We start from the raw sequence: 18493 nt of genomic DNA, 5'->3' as shown, positions 1-18493 counted from the left end.
GATGGGGTCATGTGTGATGGCAGGTTTACCTCCAGGACCTATGTGATTCTTTCTTTATTCCTGGACCTGAGCTTGCTGGATGCTATCACTTAGACAGAAATGGCAACCCACTCCAGTGTTCTTGCCTGGAGAATCCCAGGGACGGGGGAGCCTGGTGGGCTGCCGTCTATGGGGTCACGCAGAGTTTCAGACACGACTAAAGTGACTTAGCAGCAGCAACATCACTTAGTCAGACATGAGCTTTTCTTCCTTTGTGTGCAAAGTTACTGTTTAAACTCACTTGGCTTTACCACTGCTTTAACCTCAGTTTTCTCATATCATGGGATAATAATAGTTCTTGTGTCGTTTGGGCTGTACAGATTAAACGAGATGAACATAGAAAAGGGCTCAGCAAAGCATCCAGCTCATAAGAGACACTAGATTAATGTTACTTCTATGATTATTGTTGTTATTATTATCAAGGAGCATTCATCACAGCTGAGATTCCACAGAGAGTCAGAGTCGTGGTGGGAAAGAAGCAGGCTGGATAGACAGAAGGGGGCTGTGAGAGGAGGCACGGAGCGGGGAATGTCGGGTGGGAGGGGTGGCAGACAGACCAGATGCAGTGGCAGAACGTCTGCGCTTAGGAGTTGCTGGGAACTTTCTCCTCCCCAGGCGTTCCCTGCTTTCACTGTTTGCCCAGCTACAGATTACACAGGCAAATGAGCTTAGGCTTTGAGGGGAAAATCCTATTAACGTAATCAAAATAACAATTTGTATCACTTTTAGAACTTCTGCCTGAGGAGCTAAGAAATCTCTGTAATAAATTAATAATTCTAGGGTTGTGTTAGAAGAACCTTCCCTTACAAACAAGCAAATTCATATTTCCCTTTTGATACCACAGAGGACAGGAATTCTCCAGAATCCTAGATCAGATTTGAAGGGTGAACAGGATATTCCAACCCAGACTGGGATACTTCTGAGCTTGTGAATGTCCCTCCTGACAGGAGGACAGCTGGTGCCTGAGACCATGCTCTTGAGGACACTTGCCATGCCCCGCTGTGCTCAGCCTGTCTGGAGGCTCAGGCAGCACTGCAATGGTCACCCATGCTGGCCACAAGTAAGGTGATTCAGAGTCAGGGCTCTGCAGTTCACCTGCTTCTGGAACCTGGCATCTGTACCAACTGGGTGTGTGATCCTGAGCAAGTTTCCCAATCTCACTGAGCCTCAGTTTTCCAATCCACAAGAGAAAAGTGGGAATGCTAGTGTGCCTCAAACAGAGTTAGTGTGAGGACAGAACAGGAGGCTCGTGTGTGTAAGGTCTTGGACAGTTCTTGGCACATGGGAACCCTCAATAGATGTATTTATCCTTATTATTGACATCCTCAGAGAACGCCTGAATGATGCAAACAAGGCTCATGGGGGCTGCACAGGAAGCAGGTGGGGAGGAAGATGAGTAAGATGGTGCTGGGAGAAGAGGAAGAGCCTTGTGCCTGTATAGTCTGGGGAAGGGGGAGAAGTTTCAGGCGGCCAGAACATGCAGGCTGGATTTGATGATTTTGAAAAGCCCATCTTAAAACACATACACACACACTGCAATATAATCAAATGTAATATAATATAGCTTCCCAGGTGTCATAGTGGTAAAGAATCCACCTGCCAATGCAGGAGAGGCAGGTTCCATCCCCGGGTCAGGAAGATCTCCTGGAGGAGGAAATGGCAACCCACTCCAGTATTCTTGCCTGGAGAATACCCATGGTCAGAGGAGCCTGGCAGGCTACAGTCTATGGGGTAGCAAAAAGTTGAACATGACTGAACAACTGAGCAGACACATGTATAATAATAATATAATATCTGGACAGTGCATGTGGTTCAATACTTTGTATTATCTCATTTAATTCTCATAACAAACCCTTCCAGCTTGGTATTGATTTTCCTCATTTAAAAGATGAGGAAACTGAAGGGATGCTCCTTGATATATAACAAGGCTTAAAATGTTTACATTCCATTTGCCTGGGAAGACATGTGCAGGAGGTTTGGTTACAGTGAGATTTTTTACGTCTTCTCAACTTCAGCACTTCGCACTTGTGGGTGTTGGGAATGAGGATCGGTGGCGGGGCTGCCCCTGGAGCTATGGGGAAGGGAGCATTGCTCCCTTGTGGGACACTCCTTTAGGAGATGGTGTGTTAATTTTTACAGATTGTTTTCAACTCATCCCCTTATGAACAGCACCTGGGTGTTAAATTACAGCGTACGGAGTAAATCTGGAGAAAGCCTGTGCTCTCTGTGCCCTGGGGACAGCCCTGTAGATTCTCCAGCTACTAATCTTTTTCTGGGCTTCTGATCCTCTTTGGAAGGGATAGTTAGGTAACCATTTCCCTCCTGTTTTGGCTCTCGGCATAGCTGACATCATTTATTCTTTGTGGTTTGGGAGGTTAGGAACTGACACGCAGAAAGTAGGCTGTGGGGCTTTCAGATTCTCTGGGGACTTGCTTATTGGTAACTAGATTCTCAAGTGTCTCCTGGGGACATCTCGCAGCTTATGTGACTTCCTGATATCCTAAATGGACTTTAACCCCAAAGAGCCCGGTGAGCCTGTGACCTATATCACCAGTACCTTGTTTTCCCTTCTGTTATCCAGTTGACTCGTTTTATTCCTTTAGCAGGCCTGTGAAGTGGGGACTTTTATTATCTTAATTAAAAAAATTTTTTTTTTCATTTTAACAGTTTTTAATGAAAGCTGTAAACAAGATGACTTTATTCCTGCATCTTCTCAATTGTTTCTTCCTTGTATTTGCCCTTTTCCTTTCCTACTTGGCGAGATTTGGCTTTACGTTCGAGGATCTTTTTGCGGTCTTTGTCCAGTTTTAGTCTGGTGATAACCACCTTGCTGGGGTGAATGCCCACATGGACAGTTGTGCCATTAGCCTTCTCCCGCTGCACTCGTTCAATGTAGATGACGTATTTCTTCCTGTAAACCTGGACTACTTTGCCAATTTGCTGTCCTTTGTAGTGCCCTCGTACAACCTGAACTTCATCATCCTTTCGGATGGGCATGGATCGAACGTTGTACTTCTGTCTTAGCCCTTTAGAAAGAGGAGAAGACATAATTTTCCTGCGAACGTGGGAAGGCGCATTGAAATGCCTTTTTCGATTCTTGCTTCGGTCAGAAGTCACAAAGGGATTGAACTTCATTTTGGCCGCTGGAGCTACAGCGATGGCCACAGAAGGGAAGAGATCTACAGGCTGCTTCCGGTTCTCTAAAAAATTTTTTATGTGGACCATTTTTCAAGTGTTTATTGAATTTATTACAATATTGCTTCTTCTTCTTTTTTTTAATGTTTTGTTCTTTTGGCCATGAGGCATGTGGGATCTTAGTTCCCCAACCAGGGATCGAGCCTGCACCCCGTGCATTGGAAGGTGAAGTCTTAACCACTGGATTGCCAGAGAAGTCCCTGTTCTCATAATTTAATAGATGAGGAAACAGAAAGAAAATGACTCAGTAAGTTTCCCAAGGCCAGGCAGCCCGTGGTGGTGCTGGGATTATAGACGGGCTCTTGCATCTCACTCAAGAGTGACCTAAACAGTTGGACCAGCTGATCTAAAATTTTCAGTAAGAAAGGCTGTGAGCCAATTATTCTAAAATAAAAGTTACTGTTTTTAGGACCTGTTTCCCGTATTCGAACAGATTTGTAAATAGCAATCCCTTTTCACAAGCTACTTACTTGCTTTGGTTTTCTTGAAACAGATTTCATCCCAGAAGTTATTAGAAGTGGCATTGATCAAAGCTGGTTGTCCAAAGGGAGTTTTGTTTCTTTTGTTTTTTAATGACAGAGATGGGAGGGGCTATATCTGCCCCGAATACCTTCTGGGACATAACCCTTGTGACAGCGCTAAATGGAGGAGAACTCTGGGGTCTCCATCATCTCTATATTGGTGTGTTGAAGTGGACCCAAAACAATTTTCGAAGGAAGTTCCTGTCCCTGTGGCAAGCAGCTCTTCTGCCGATCTCTGAAGCTGCAGCCCCAGGTTCCTACCACGCCCCTCAGTGTTCACAAGAGGATGTCAACTCCCAAGTCAGGCTATACTGAACTGCCGGCATAGAGGAGCTTCCCTCCTGCCGCTTGTTAGAATCAAAAAGCTTCCCATTGTTATTCAGCTCAGAGGGAAAATTATTTAGGGGAGGGCCAGATGTGGTCCCTTCTCTAGCAAGTTCCTAAGTCTTTAGCCCCAGTCTTGACTTTGATGGTGTGGATTGTGTTGTGTTTGAGAGTATGGGCTCTGGAACCAAACTGCCTGGGTTCTGTCCCAGCTCTGTCATCTACCAGCTGCATGGCCTTGGGCAGGTTCCTTGGCCTTGCTAAACCTCAGTTTTTTCATCTACAAAACGGGAATGATGAGTACTTGCTTTATAGGACTATGTGAGATTTCCACACGGCTCCCTGTGCAGTGCAGAGCCCACTCAAACAGGTCTTATGTGGTCTCTGGTGGCTCCAGTTGACTATCATTGGTTCTGTTCTATACTTGCCTCTTGCTTTCCTTTCTGCCTTTCTCTGTCTCCTTGTATTCTTTTTTTTTTCCCCATTGTGAGCTGCCTTAAACCTTCTCTGAAAAGTGATGAGGTATGAAAGAACAAGTGAGTGAATAAATAAAGTTAATACAATAATCGCTAATAGGGACACTTGTTTGAATGCTTGTTTATTCTTCTCAAAGTCTTTCATGTATCTTTTCTGATTTTATTATGAAAATTCTCTTGCAGTACTATTTTACTTTGCATCCTTATACAGAGATCCCTAGGCCTTCTTTTTGGGTATTACATAGCTTGCAAAGATGTGGCTTTTGTGTGTATGTATCAATGTCAAACTAATCCATAAATCCTCAGCGTTGTCTTCAGTAGAGTTGAAGTAAGCGAGTAAGATCGGCTTTATCTTACCAAGAAGTTCTGAATTTCAAAAGAAATGTTGGGTGGTAAAACTCCAGGCTCATGTTCTGGGGGCTGAGCTTAGACATTTAAAATGAAGAATAGGAAAGGATGGGAAATGGATTGGAGCTAACACCTGTGGGATGCTAGGAGCTAGCCAGTAGACATTGGGGAGGATCTGGGCACCTGAGACACCCCTGCTTCTGTGCCAGCGCTCCCCCCTGGAACCACACCCAGCTCAGACAATGTCTCTGAAGAGGTATATTCATTCAGTCATCCTGCAGACAGACCAGAGAGCCACCAGACAAGGCGATCCTGTTCATGTCACAGGGAAAACAAGGGTGTGAAGCAGTTGAGGTGGGGGTGGTGCAACTGAGCTGAAGAAGAATATGTGGGTCTGGCTGAGTTGGGGTGAGCTCTAGAGGAGAGTAAGTCCAAGGACAGAAGGGGTTCTGGATGGGGGAACCGAGGGCTGGGTACACAGGAGGCTGCTGGGAGAGAAGGATCTCTTTGTTGAGTGGCTAGGACGGAGTCTTTGCATCCTTCCTGGGGTAGAATAGGCTGTGCTGAAGGTAGCTGACCTGCCATGAGAGCCTCTCTGAACTGTTGGCCATGGCGTTTCATGGCAACTGGTACTCCTGTGCCCCCATTGCACTTTGGGGAATAAACCAGCTTCCACTACTGCTAGCAGCATCTCTGCTAAGAGTTCTGCCTCCACCATTAGTATTTGTAGCTGCATGATCTAGGTTACAGTTCTATTAATTGTCTGGTCATGGGAAATTCACTTCATCTCCTTGTGCCTTAGTTTTTGCATCTGCACAATGGAAGAGTAGAAAAATGACAGTACCTCTCTGACTAAGTTGGAGCAAAGTGCAACATAAAAGCTGTCTCAGCATCTAAGCACAACCCTGGCAACCTAGCAGGGGTGTGTAAATGTACCCATGCTGGATCTTCTTCAAGGCCCACCCAGCACATCAGCAGAGGTTTCTGTCCATGGAAGGTGCTGAGATGTTTCTTGACTGCTTTCCTACCTGTGACCTTGTTTGATTCCTCTTCACACTTTTGGGATACAAAGGGCAGACAGACAGTCTTATTCCCATCTTGCCAGTGAAACGGTTGAGAGCCAGAAAATGGAACTTGTTTCTTTCTTGCTCGAACTGCAAGTGCTACTTTTCCTGAGCCTGAGCTCTGGTGTGGGCCAGCCTACTTCCCTGCAGTGTCCCCTTGAGCAAGCCTCAACTTCCCACTGAAAACTGATGAAAGAGGATACCCCACATCCCTTCCAGCTCAGATGCTGTCTGATGCAGGAGGGCCTCAGTCCTTCCCTGAGCTGAGGAGTGGGGCCAAGGTTTTAGACACACAGGCAGACACAGGAGTCCCAGGAGTTCATGCATCCAGTCGCCAGTTGCTGAGTTTGTTGCCCAGAGACTTGTGCCAGGCAGGCTGGGGGATGCAGAGGTTTGCAGGGCACCCTTTCAGACAGATGGGGGCCTGAGGGGCCCATGGGCAGAGCCATGAGGCAGCATGTGCTCATTGCCACTTACCTGACCAACACTTTTTATTTTATTCGAAAAAAAGTTTATAGGTAGTACACGCAAATGATAAAAATTTCAGACAATACCAAATGTATATGGATATAGTAAAGTCTCCTCCTGGCTCCTTTTCTCCCTGCCACCTAGTTCCCCTCTTGGGAGGCAGCCACTATTAATTTTTTCTCTGTTCTTTAGAGATTTACATACAATATTTTGATGAGGGTAAGATATATGTGTGTATTTATGTAGATGTGTGTGTATATATATACATATACATATATATAGTCCTCCTCTCTCATTGTTCCATTTTTGTTCTTTTCCATTAACAAATATTTATTGATGATTGTTATGTATGGATAGACTGCTGCTTCATTCTTTTTAGCAGCTACATAGTATTCCATTATATGGGGTATCATAAGTTATTTAACAAGGCTTCTGTTGGTGGCTTCCAACCTTTTTATTTTTCAAAAAAGTCTGCAGTGGGAATTCCCTGGAGGTCCAATGGTTAGGACTTCATGTTTCCACTGCAGGGGACATAGGTTTGATACCTGGTCATGCCTAGTTAGGGAACTAAGATCTGGTAAGCCTCAGGCTGTGGTCAAAATAAATGAATAAAAATTTAAAAAAATTTTAAGAGGTTGCAGTGAGCATCCTTGTCCATATGAGACTATACCAGTATGATAAACTCCCAGAAGTGGAATGGCTGGATCAGTGTGTGTGCATTGTGAATTTTGAAAGATAGAGATCTTGCTCTCCAAAGACATTTTTCCCTGAAATGAGAAGACCTGTTTTCCCCAACAGCCCCCTCCCAGTGGAGGATCAACCCCTTGAATCATTGCTAATCTGATAGATGAAAAAGGGTACATTATGGTTTTAATGGGCTCTTCTCTTATTATGAGTGAAGTCTGGCTGCTTCTCCTTTTTTATTTTTACATATGTCTTTTTTTGGAGCAATTTTAAATTTACAGAAAAGTTGCAAAGATAGTATAGAAAGTTCCCACATACTTCTCACCCAGTTTCCCCTATTGTTAACGTCATATAACCACGATCCACTTGTCAAAACTAAGAAACTTACGTTGGTACAAGACTAATAACTTAACTCCAGACTTTATTTGGCTCTGAGTGGTTTTCTTATTTTGGCAAGGGTGAGGTCAGTGTGTAAGCTGAAGTTGGCATTTTAGGTGCCAGAGCCACCTACCCCCCCAAGAGACTATTGGGACCTGAAATTTACCTCTTTCCCCATATAGCACAGCACACAGCCCAGGCCTCCCAGTCTGACAAGGCGGACTGGATGGAGAAATTACATCATATTGTTTCTCTCAGTTCCTTTGGGTGAGGAGTGTGGTTGTTGTTAAATCACTTGGTTGGCTCCTTGTTGCTGCTCCATCCTCTTGTATTTCAGTGGAGGGAATAGGGTGAGCCAGGCCATTAGAGGTATGGAACTCCATCAGCTTTAAAAATCCCAATGACACAAGTCGTACTTCTCTTCCAGTAAAATTAACACATTACAGATAAGACTTACACTATTAATAACAATTCCAGTCTCAGTCCCTTCTTCTCTCTCCCAGAGGCAACACTGTGGTTGCCTTAGGGTGTATCCTGTCAGGACTTTTCTGGAAAGCATAAACTTTTGAGGGTGCTGCCAGGGATGGCTGGAGATGACATGGGCAGGTGTAGGGACCTCTCCCCCATGATCTTTGCTCGGACTTGTGAGGAATGTTAATATTCATCCTTCTTGTGCAGACAGCACGTTATACTAACAAGAAGCTTCACAGCACTGCTTGTATCATAGTAGCTCTGGGAGTTAGGTAGGGGTCATTTTATCATGCTCTTCTTGGACAGATCAGAGGTAGCTGAGGCCCACAGCCGGTAAGAGGCAGAGCTGTACCTGAATTCTCTCCTGTTGTTTCTTGAAGAATAATAGTAGTTGTACCAATAATAACAATGGCAAAGCTTCATCAAGCACTGGTTACTTTGCTCACATTATCTCATTTAACCCTCAGAACACTGTGAGCTGAGTACAGTCATCTCTTGGTATCCTATCCCCAGGACATTGGATCCAGGTTGCCTCCAGATACCAAGATCCAGGGATGCTCAAGTCCCTTGCAGTTGGTCCTCTGTATTCCTGGATGCAGGACTCACAGATAAGGAGGGCTGCTTGTACAGGTATTATGCTGTCTAGATAGATGAGGAAGTTGGGGCTTGGAGGGGAGAGGCAGCCAGTCTGAGATGCATGGAGCTGTGATTCTCATCCAGTTGTGTCTGCCTCCAGAACCTGTAGGCTCGCACTCTGCTCTGTTCACCATCCCTCATCCGTGCCTTTCTAGTAGCCCACAGCTGCCTTGCAATACAGCTTAGAGTTTATTGGACATTTTCACTCTGTCGCTCACAGATCAGCAGTACCTATGCTTCTATGCCCCGTCCTTCCTTAATCCCCCTGGGTCTGTGTCTCCATTTATCTTACCTTAACCTATTTTCAGGGCTCTTCTCATCCACTCCCTACCCGAGCCCAGGATTATCTCCTCTCATTGCATGTCTTTTGGGTATTTCCTGAGCACTTGCTCGGGAAAAAATTCACAATCACTGCCCTCATGGAGCTTCTATTCTGCTAGAACAAAGACAGTTTCTGACTTGAGGCCTGGGCGCTTCTCCAGGTCCAAAACCGATTCTCCCCACACTGGGCTCTGCAGATCCCGCCCTCACACAGTTTACTAGGACAGTGGTGCGTCCTGTGGCCCCTCCTCCTGTCACCCTGGGATGTCACTGCGGGCTCTGGGCAGGGCCCTGGCTGCTCCCGGGGATCGTGCGCAGGCGTGATTTACCGCACCTCTCCGTACCACATGTCTTTAAAATTACAGTGCCCATTTCCTGCTGAAATAATTTCCACAAAGAGTGGCTCCTATTACTGCAAGAGGCGTGCAGACGTCATGATTTATTATTATTTATGGTCCCAAGGCCTTGTTTATGCAAGACGGGTTAGGTGCATGCGATAGAAATGCCATTATGCAAATGACATTGAATGTCCTTACGGCGCCTAAATAATTTTTGTGTTGGACGATTAAACCTCATCTGTTATTGATATGGGCTGCAGTCGGGCTATTACAGAGTCCCAACAGTACTTACTCCCAGTAATGGGAAAATTGAGAGAGAGAGACCAGCACAATTGCCTCAAGTGGGCCGTGATGGTCTGGAAGGAGTAGAACATCTCGGAGGTCCGCGCTGAGGGAGCCCGCAGACTCCTTGGATAAATAAGGAAGGCTGCGCCTGGCAATAAATTAAGCCTCGGGTTTGAGTGGGTGCCTTGAAGGATTTGTGGCCTTCCAGTAGCGTGATTTAGCTATTTGATTTAGCCAGGGGCTAGGCAGCCCCACCCCGAATTCCAGGGAAGCCTGTGAGCAGGGAGCTGCCAGCGTGGAGGGGAGGGCACAGGAGGAGGATGCCCCATGACAGGGCATTCAGTCTGCTGTGCCAACCTCTTGCTGCCTGCCGCCTGGCCCCTGCGCATAAGTGCCTGCCTTCCAGAGTGCGCGCGCATTCTCTCTCTCTTGCTCTTTCTCTCTCTTTTTTTTTTGACACAGCTGTGAAGTCCCATTTTGATCAGTGTTGATAGCTTATGAATTCCAAAATTGACAAAATTTACAGAAAAATGAGGATAATCCATCTTCCTTAGCAGCCTGTCAGGAGCTGGCCATACTTCATAATCTCCAATTACAGATGCTATTTTCCGACATTTACATGCAGATATTAGAACCAAATGAAAATGAGAAACAAAGAGAGAATGGAAATGCAGCTATTTATATGTATAAAAGACAAACAGGTAAATTTGAGACATTTAGATTGGATTTGGGGTCCCTTTAGGAGGCTTGGAAAGAGACAGCTTTGAGCACGTGGGGTTTCAGAATAAAATGGTAAGACGAGGGGCCTCTCCAGGCCTATCCGTGGTCTGGCAGGTTGGGTTAAAAAACGGCTCAAGTCTGATGGCTCAGCTGGGGACACTTGACTTGGGTGGGGGCATGTGGGACACCCCTCCCCCAGAGTTTTAGGGAGTCCCCTGGGGAGCACCCAGAGCTCATGCTAAGCCATCAAGTACTCATACATTTCACAAATGAGTGGGTTTAGAGCCTTCAGCATTCATTTTTAAAAATGGTGAGCGTGTGTTGGAGTTGGGGGTGGGGGAGTAGGCAGGAAATGCCACTGGAGTCAGCTCCCTCTCTGAGGCAAATTTCAAAAAGTTGGCATCTTCTGGTGACCATTCATAAAGTCCCTCTGAGTAAAAGATGCAGGAGGATACCACTGTTTGTCAGAGGGCTCTGGCCAGGTGCACAGAGGATTGCACCAATAAACTTTAAAAATGCAATATAAATAATAAAATTAATGGAGAGAGAAGGAGTTCTGATATATGGATCATCCACTTCCTTCTCAGCTAATCTGGTGAGAGAGGAGGGCCTGGGAGGAGGCTTTGTAATGAAAATGTTCTTCCCATAAAATTGAAGGGAGAACAGCCTTGTTGCCCTCGCAGCTGTATGTGGCACTGGCTTCTGGAAAGCTGGGGATATTAATTAGCAGTGCTTTGGATTAAACTCTTCCAACCATGTCGGATGGTATGATTTTTTTTTTTCTCTTTGTGAGCTTGACATGGATGGCAGGGAAGAGTCTGCCTGGGTTTTCCCAGCTTCCTGTTATTACTGAACTTTTCTTTTATGTGTGTGTGTGGGGGTCAAACCTCTTCCTTTCCTGGAAATGAAAATGAGAGATTTCAGGGTTTTCCTGGGCAGTTGGGCAGAGAGAGGGTGTTCTGTTGGAGCAGGCAGGGAAGGTGGAGAGGGTTCAATGGGGAGATGGGAACATCTCTGCCTTTGGCTTGAAAGCTTTTGTTTATTTGCGGGAAGCCTCTTTCTAGCCAGCAATTTTATATTATTTGAAGTTTGATTTGTGGTTGAGAGGTGAAACCTCTAGTTGAAATAAAACCAGGAGGCTAAATTTAACGTATGTATGTATGTACGTGTGTGTGTGTGTGTGTGTGTGTGTGTGTGTGTGTGTGTATCTGAGAGAGAAAGAGAGAGAGAAAGGAATTGTTAAAAACCAAGCTCAAACCAAGCCTTCAGAAGTATGTTTGTTCACATGTCCGGTCTCAAGGCCAATGGCTTGCTTGCTTAAATAAATTGTAGGTATTAGCACAAAGAATGGTTATTATGCTTTCTTTCCAGGTGTGAAATGCAAGATTCATGAAATTAACACATGACTGCAAAATGCAAACATATTTCTAATAATTAAAAGCAAAGGCTCTTAAGTTAATCTTCGTAAAGAGGCGAATAAACAGAAACACCATTGTTATTGTGCTAGCTTTGTCTCTATTGTTTACATAATAGTATTAACTTACACAGAAAAGCTTCAGCCTAAGCCTAGTGTCTCCTTCCTTTCGTTTCTCATTTTTCTAAAACCAGAATGTTTCCTTCAGTAAAGAACACAGTACTTGAACCAAGCAGTCTGATGCCTGATTTTTCTCTTAATAGTGCAATGTTATGTTTTTGTTTCTTTCTGTTATTTCCCACTCATATGAAGATTATTCGCTAATGCCAACATCAGTCTTAGCACGGCTGTCCTCTGAGTTTATCATTTAGGCTGCCCTCTGAGACGAAGTGGGGAGAGTAAAAGAGGAAGTTCCTACCATCGCTGGCTGAACCCACCTGGAAACATTTCATACTGGAGGTCATTCTTGAGCCGGGATGAGAAGAGGTGGAGAGAAAAGATTGGAGGAGAGGAAAGGAAAGGGTGCTTGGGGAGGAGGAATGGGCTTGTCACAGGTGGAGGATCATGAAGCCTGTGAAGATGCTTCTGGATTGGCAGTCTGTCTCCCTGTCCTGGGCCCTGTGGCATCGTGGGGAAGAACACAGACTGTGGGATCCAACAGGACCTGAGTCTAACCCCGTGTGCAGCTCCCTCCACTCTTGCTTCTCAGCTTTCCCAACCAGACCAGGATTGGGTTGAAGAAGGTGGTGTCTAGTGGAGTTCAGGATCTCAGGCTTGGAGTTGCACTGCTGTGGGGTGATTCAGGCACATTATTTTGGTCCCTTGTGCCTCATTTTCATCCTCTGTAAACTGGGAGTAATAATACTTACCCATAGGGTCATTGTAAGGGTTAAATAAATTAATGGGTTTTAACACCTAGAGAGCATCCCAGTGGCTCAGCGGTAAAGAATCCTTCTGCAATGCAGGAGACCCAGGTTCGATCCCTGGATTGGGAAGATCCCTGGACGAGGGCATGGCAACCCACTTCAGTATTCTTGCCTGGAGAGTCTTGTGGACAGAGGAGACTGACAGGCTACAGTCCATAGGGTCACAAAGAGTCAGACACAACTGAGCATGCATGCACGCTTACACACGCTAACACCTACAACAGTAGCTGGTGTGTAGTAAGCATCCAACAAATATGAGTACTCCTGACTTATCCTGTGTCTGAGAGTTTAGGTCAGAGATGCTAGAATCGTCTGAGTTGGAGTCTGAATTAGCTGTGAGAGGCCTGGTTGTCTCAGCCTTCTTTTTCTGGCATTTCTCTTGGCGGTGTCTGTTTGTCTCTAGTAGACCTTGGTGACAGAGGGAATACCCTCCCGAGGCTGACTGCCTGTTCGCCTTTTCAGAATGTTGCCTGATAGAAGGTTCTTCCTGATGGGGAACAGAAGGGGCGGAGAGATGGCCTTTGACCTGAGGAGTGTGTATTTGTGTGTGCATGTGTGTGTGTGCACACGCATGTCACTGCTCAGCAGTGGCAGGGCAGTGGTGGTGGGGAAGGGCATCCAAGCTCCCCTCCCGGCCTCCACCCTATTAATCTTGCACTACAGAGGGAAGTCTTTTGTTTCTTTACAGCCACAGGGATAGCCTTTCTGTCTTCCTGCAGTTGGGAAATAAATACAAGAGAAAGTAAACTATGAGCATCCCGGGATGTGCCCCACTCCTGTTAAGGATTGAGGACATCCCTTTGCACGCCCCCTTTTAGGCCCCTTGGTAGCCAAGAGGCATTCCTTTGGTGGTAGTGAGCCTCCCTGCCCTTCTCCCTTCCCTGTAGCAGGGTGGGACAGCCAGGCCCCACCATGAACTGCCTGGAAGAAGTTGGTGGAATTTGGCTGCTCTGAGATAGAGCTTTGTTTTTGGAAATCTCCCTCCTCTTTGCTATATCAGGATCTGGACGGCAGAGTCTGAGCAGACCCTGGCAATTCCCAAGGAGGGAGTCCTCCTCTCACTCCTCCACACAGTTCCCTCCCACTGCATCTTCTTATCATTCAGGAAGCCTTGGCTGCTGGGTCCTGGCTCTTGTCCTCCGGAAGTGGAGCTCTGTGCTCCAAGCCTTGTCATTTCTTCTCTTGTGTTTGGGAGGACAAGAGCCAGAATGCTCCAAGCCCAGATCCCTCTCTCCTTGCTCATCTTACAGATTTCTTGAGGTTCAGGGTGGACCCCATAATCTTTTGTTCCTTCCCTCTCTCACTTGCTCAGCTTCATTCAGGGTATGTCCCGCCCAGCCTACTGGCCCAAATCAGACTGTCCAGAGGTGCCTCCTCATCTCAGAGAGAAAGCAGATACAATGTCAAATGACTGGGATCAAGTTCAGTTCAGTTCAGTCCCTCAGTTGTATCCAACTCTTTGCAACTCCACGGACTGCAGCACACCAGGCTTCCCTGTCCATCACCAACTCCAGGAGCTTTGCTTAAACTTATGTCCACTGAGTTGGTGATGCCATGCAATCATCCTCTGTCGTCCCCTTCTCCTCCTGCCTTCAATCTTTCCCAGCATCAAGGTCTTTTCCAATGAGTCAGTTCTTTGCATCAAGTGGCCAAAGTATTGGAGCTTCAGTTTCAGCATCAGTCCTTCCGGTGAATATTCAGGACTGATTTCCTTTAGGATGAACTGGTTTGATCTCCTTGCTGTCCAAGAGACTTTCAAGAATCTTCTTCGACACCACAGTTCAAAAGCACCAGTTCTTCGGCTCTCAGCTTTCTTTATAGTCCAACTCTCACATCCATACATGACTACTGGAAAAACCATATCCTTGACTAGACAGACTTTTGTTGACAAAATAATGTCTCTGCTTTTTAATCTGCTGTCTAGGTTGGTCATAACTTTCCTTCCAAGAAGTAAGCGTCTTTTAATTTTATGGCTGCAATCACCATCAGCAGTGATTTTGGAGCCCAAAAAAATAAAGTCAGCCACTGTTTCCACTGTTTCCCCATCTATTTGCCATGAAGTGATGGGACTGGATGCCATGATCTTTGTTTTCTGAATGTTGAGCTTTAAGCCAACTTTTTCACGCTCCTCTTTCACTTTCATCAAAAGGCTCTTTAGTTCTTCTTCACTTTCTGCCATAAGGGTGGTGTCATCTGCATATCTGAAGTTATTGATATTTCTCCCGGCAATCTTGATTCCAGCTTGTGCTTCCTCCAGCCCAGCGTTTCTCATGATGTACTCTGCATATAAGTTAAATAAACAGGGTGACAATATATAGCCTTTATGTACTCCTTTCGTGATTTGGAACCAGTCTGTTGTTCCATGTCCAGTTCTAACTGTTGCTTCCTGACCTGCATACAGGTTTCTCAAGAGGCAAGTCAGGTGGTCTTGAATTCCCATCTCTTTCAGAATTTTCCACAGTTTATTGTGATCCACATAGTCAAAGGCTTTGGCATAATCAATAAAGCAGAAATAGATGTTTTTTAATTTCATGGCTGCAGTTACCATCTGCAGTGATTTTGGAGCCCAGGAAAATAAAGTGTGTCACTGTTTTCATTGTTTCCCCATCTATTTGCCATGAATTGATGGGACCGGATGCCATGATCTTAGTTTTTTGAATGTTGAGTTTTAAGCCAGCTTTTTCACTCTCCTCTTTCACTTTCATCAAAAGGTGATAAATATCCCAAACACAGGGTGGTGAAAATCCTGGGGGAATTCAGAGAAGAAAATGATTTATTTCAACCAAAAAGACTTATGGAAGAGATGACATTGAAACTGGGCCTTAGAGAACAATGATTTGGACTGGGGTGAAGATGCAAAACAGAGTGAATAGAGGCACTGAATGGAGTGAGTGGGGTGCTCAGGAATTAGTGCGAGTGTGGTGTGGTTGGAGTCATGGGTAGAGTTTTGGAAGTAGGTAGATCTGAGTTAAAATTGGAAAAGCAGGTTGGGATTTGGACTGGGGTCTATATGGCTTGGGTCAACATTACCTGGAGGCAGTGAGGAGCCAGGGAGGGTTTATAAGCACAGAGCACTCCCTTACAAATAGCATACTGGTTAGGGGTGGGAGAAAATGAATACTTCAAAACAATCATATACAAAATCACTTTCCATTTCACATGAGCTTGTGGTGAGTTCTGCATTGACTGTGAGAACAGCATGAGTTAACCAGACGATGAGGTGACAAGAAAAGCAGAAGCAAGCTGCTTATGCTGCAAGAGGACATTCGTTGGAACTGGGGCCCCAGAGAGCACACTCAAGACCAACGTGGGGAGGCCTTAGCACTTTGTGGTAGCCAGAGCTGTGTGGCCACCAAGCGGCTGCCTCAGGAAGTAGTGAGTTTCCTATCACTGGTGAGTTTTGAGCATCAGCTGAAGATCAACCTCCATAACCCCCGAGCTCCCTTGGGTCCTGAGATTTGGTTCACTAAGATTCTCTAGGGCTTCTCTGATGGCTCAGCAGGTAAGGAATCCTCCTACAATGCCGAAGATGGAGGAGCTGCGGATTCTATCCCTGGGCCAGAGGAAATGGCAACCCGCTCCAATATTCTTGCCTGAAAAATCCCATGGACAGAGGAGCCTGGTAGGCCCCCGTCCATAGGATCACAAAGAGTTGGACATGATTGAACAACTGGGTGCACACACACACGCACAAGTTTCTCTAAGTGGCCATGGTGGGAAAAGGGGGCCTCCAGATGAGTCAGTGCTAGAAAAGTTTCTCTGGGACAGAAACCATATCTGATTTCATTCTCCTCCCTGGGCTTTCCCTCCTGTCCCCACCACCTGCGTGTCTGGGGATGGCCTGGAGGGACGCCTGGCACTCTGTAAATGGAATAGGGAGAGATGAGTCAGTTAAACCTTGCAAATCTCTTCTTGGAAGCCCCTTGATTCCACTGCAGGCCATGTCTACCAAGTCATGGACACAATTCTGGAGAACCACATGAATAATGAGCATGTCTCATTCATGCCTAGGGTACTTTCTGATGAATCAAAGCACTTTTCTATCACTTACTGTCTCAGTGACCCTGGGAAGCACCTTGGATGCTGTTGGCAGAGCCAGGCCATGGTACCTGTCCCAGTTCATTTGGTTCCACAGACATTTATGTCACATCTGTTCAGAGCTGGGCATTGGGCCAGGAGCTGCTGTCACAAAGATGAGGGAGACACAGCCCTATCTTCATGAAGTTCACACTGTGGTTGGGGAATGAGGGCCCTTAAATAATGAAGTATACAATACAGAGTGTTAAGTGCAGCTGTAGGGATGTGCGTGCACTTTGGGGTTCTAGGAACACAGGAGGGGAAATCCAGGAGGGCTTCCTGGAAGAGTGAGGCCATTCAGAATTCTTGGCAGTTCTTCCCCTCTGATAATACTGGCAGTAGCACTTTGTAGATTATGGAGTACTTTTGCAGGCATCATTCATCATCCCTCCTTTCAGCAAACATTTCTTTTTCAGGTTTGATTCATCTTCTGTTTGGTTTAGTGGAGATGGAATGCTGAAAGTTTATTGTTTTTTGTGTTTCTTTTTTTCTTTTTTAAAATTAAACTTTTTATTTTGAAATAATTGTAGATTTACATGCAGTGCTAAGAAATAATGTGGAGGGATCCCATATACCCTTATCCAGTTTCCTCCAATGATAACATCTGGTAAAATCACACTGGGATATCGATGTTGATAAACTCACTGGGATGCTGGCCATGAAGACTAAAAAAAACAAGAACAAAAAGGCCTGCCCTCAGGAGTTGACGTTCTTATCACTTCCTGTATGCCTGTTCATGACCCTGTGCGGTAGGTCATGTATCCCCATGTTAAAGATGAGAAAAGGAGCCGAGAACATGAGGTACCTGGCCTGGCTCTGCACTGCCCGAACCTTGCCTGTGGCAGACTTGAGCCCTGTCCTCCTGTCCGCAGAACTGGCAGGCTTCCTCAGCCACACTCCTGCCTTTCATCAGGCCAGGCCCTGGGGACACACCTCCCCTACTCCAGCTTCTGTCCTCCTCTGGGTAGGTGCGTAGTTGGGCAGGTGTCTGGTCCCTCAGGTGGGAGTGGTTGGCCTGGCTCTGGCCCATCTCCCAAGGGCCGCCTCGGGCCCAGCAGTGAACCTGGAGGACTCAGCAGGTGATGGGGAAGCCTTGCGGTGGCCCTAGGTGGCCAGCTGAGGCAGCAGCCCAGCAGCCTGTCCCCCTGCACTGCCCTGCTTCGCGCTGCCCTCCTTCTCACGTGTCTGTGTTTCTTTTCTCCTCCATGCTATGGCAGTGGTGCCCCGTGCTGATGAGACAATACTTGGTGCAGCCCCAGGCAGTCCTTTTCCAGGTAATTTCCTAGGGACCCAAATGACACCAAGCACACACCTCCCTGGGGCACGTGCCGCCTCGAGTCCCTGCTAAGAGTCCATGACCTTTCCTGCTTCCTAGTTTCCGAAGTGCGATCCCTCTCCTTATCCTTCGGATTTTCACAGTTGCCCCGGCAGGCAGGCGGCAGAGGGTTAGACTTAAATCTCATTTTATTAATGAGGAAAATAAGGCTCAGAGAACTGGCCTGGCTTGCCTGAGGTCACACAGGTGAGACAGAGGCAGGGCTGGGGCAGAAACCCTGTGTTATTGCTTCTAGTTCACTGTTCTTTCTACTACAGGATCAACAGCTTTATTTTATGCAGATAAAAATTAGCTTAGCTAAGGAAGTCCATTCCCCTCCCTCAATCAGTTTTTCCAGGTTAGGAAAGATAACCTGAACATCCTTCTGGCTCAGACATTTGAGAGTGCAAGACTGTCATTTGGAGCATGGTATCTGAGAGGAGGTGCATGCCTGGTGGGACTTGAACTTGAGGCCTCCTCGGGGTCTGTGGCA

The 18493-nt window shown here is 46.2% G+C and overlaps 1 protein-coding gene and 1 pseudogene across 13 annotated transcripts in view; one reads left to right on the top strand and one right to left on the bottom strand.

Annotated features, from left to right (window-relative positions):
• PAX5 (paired box 5) overlaps positions 1-18493 on the top strand; it is a 180523-nt gene that overhangs the window by 78237 nt on the left and 83793 nt on the right. For 4 of the 12 annotated variants that reach the window (XM_081510287.1, XM_081510300.1, XM_081510336.1 and 1 more), the window contains one exon: positions 17903-17959. The exons of the other annotated variants lie outside the window; for them this stretch is intronic. In XM_081510287.1, the coding sequence (XP_081366413.1) occupies positions 17903-17959 (57 nt within the window). The remainder of the gene's footprint in view (positions 1-17902; positions 17960-18493) is intronic. 12 annotated transcript variants of the gene reach the window in all.
• LOC145513577 (large ribosomal subunit protein uL24 pseudogene) lies at positions 2737-3213 on the bottom strand (annotated as a pseudogene). The gene has a single exon (XR_014059536.1). The product of XR_014059536.1 is annotated as a large ribosomal subunit protein uL24 pseudogene (transcript).

Source organism: Giraffa tippelskirchi, chromosome 1 (genome assembly GCF_054371585.1).
Source record: "Giraffa tippelskirchi isolate mGirTip1 chromosome 1, T2T-mGirTip1v1.2.pri, whole genome shotgun sequence".
Taxonomy (NCBI): domain Eukaryota; kingdom Metazoa; phylum Chordata; class Mammalia; order Artiodactyla; family Giraffidae; genus Giraffa; species Giraffa tippelskirchi.
This window is presented reverse-complemented; position numbering and strand designations above follow the sequence as displayed.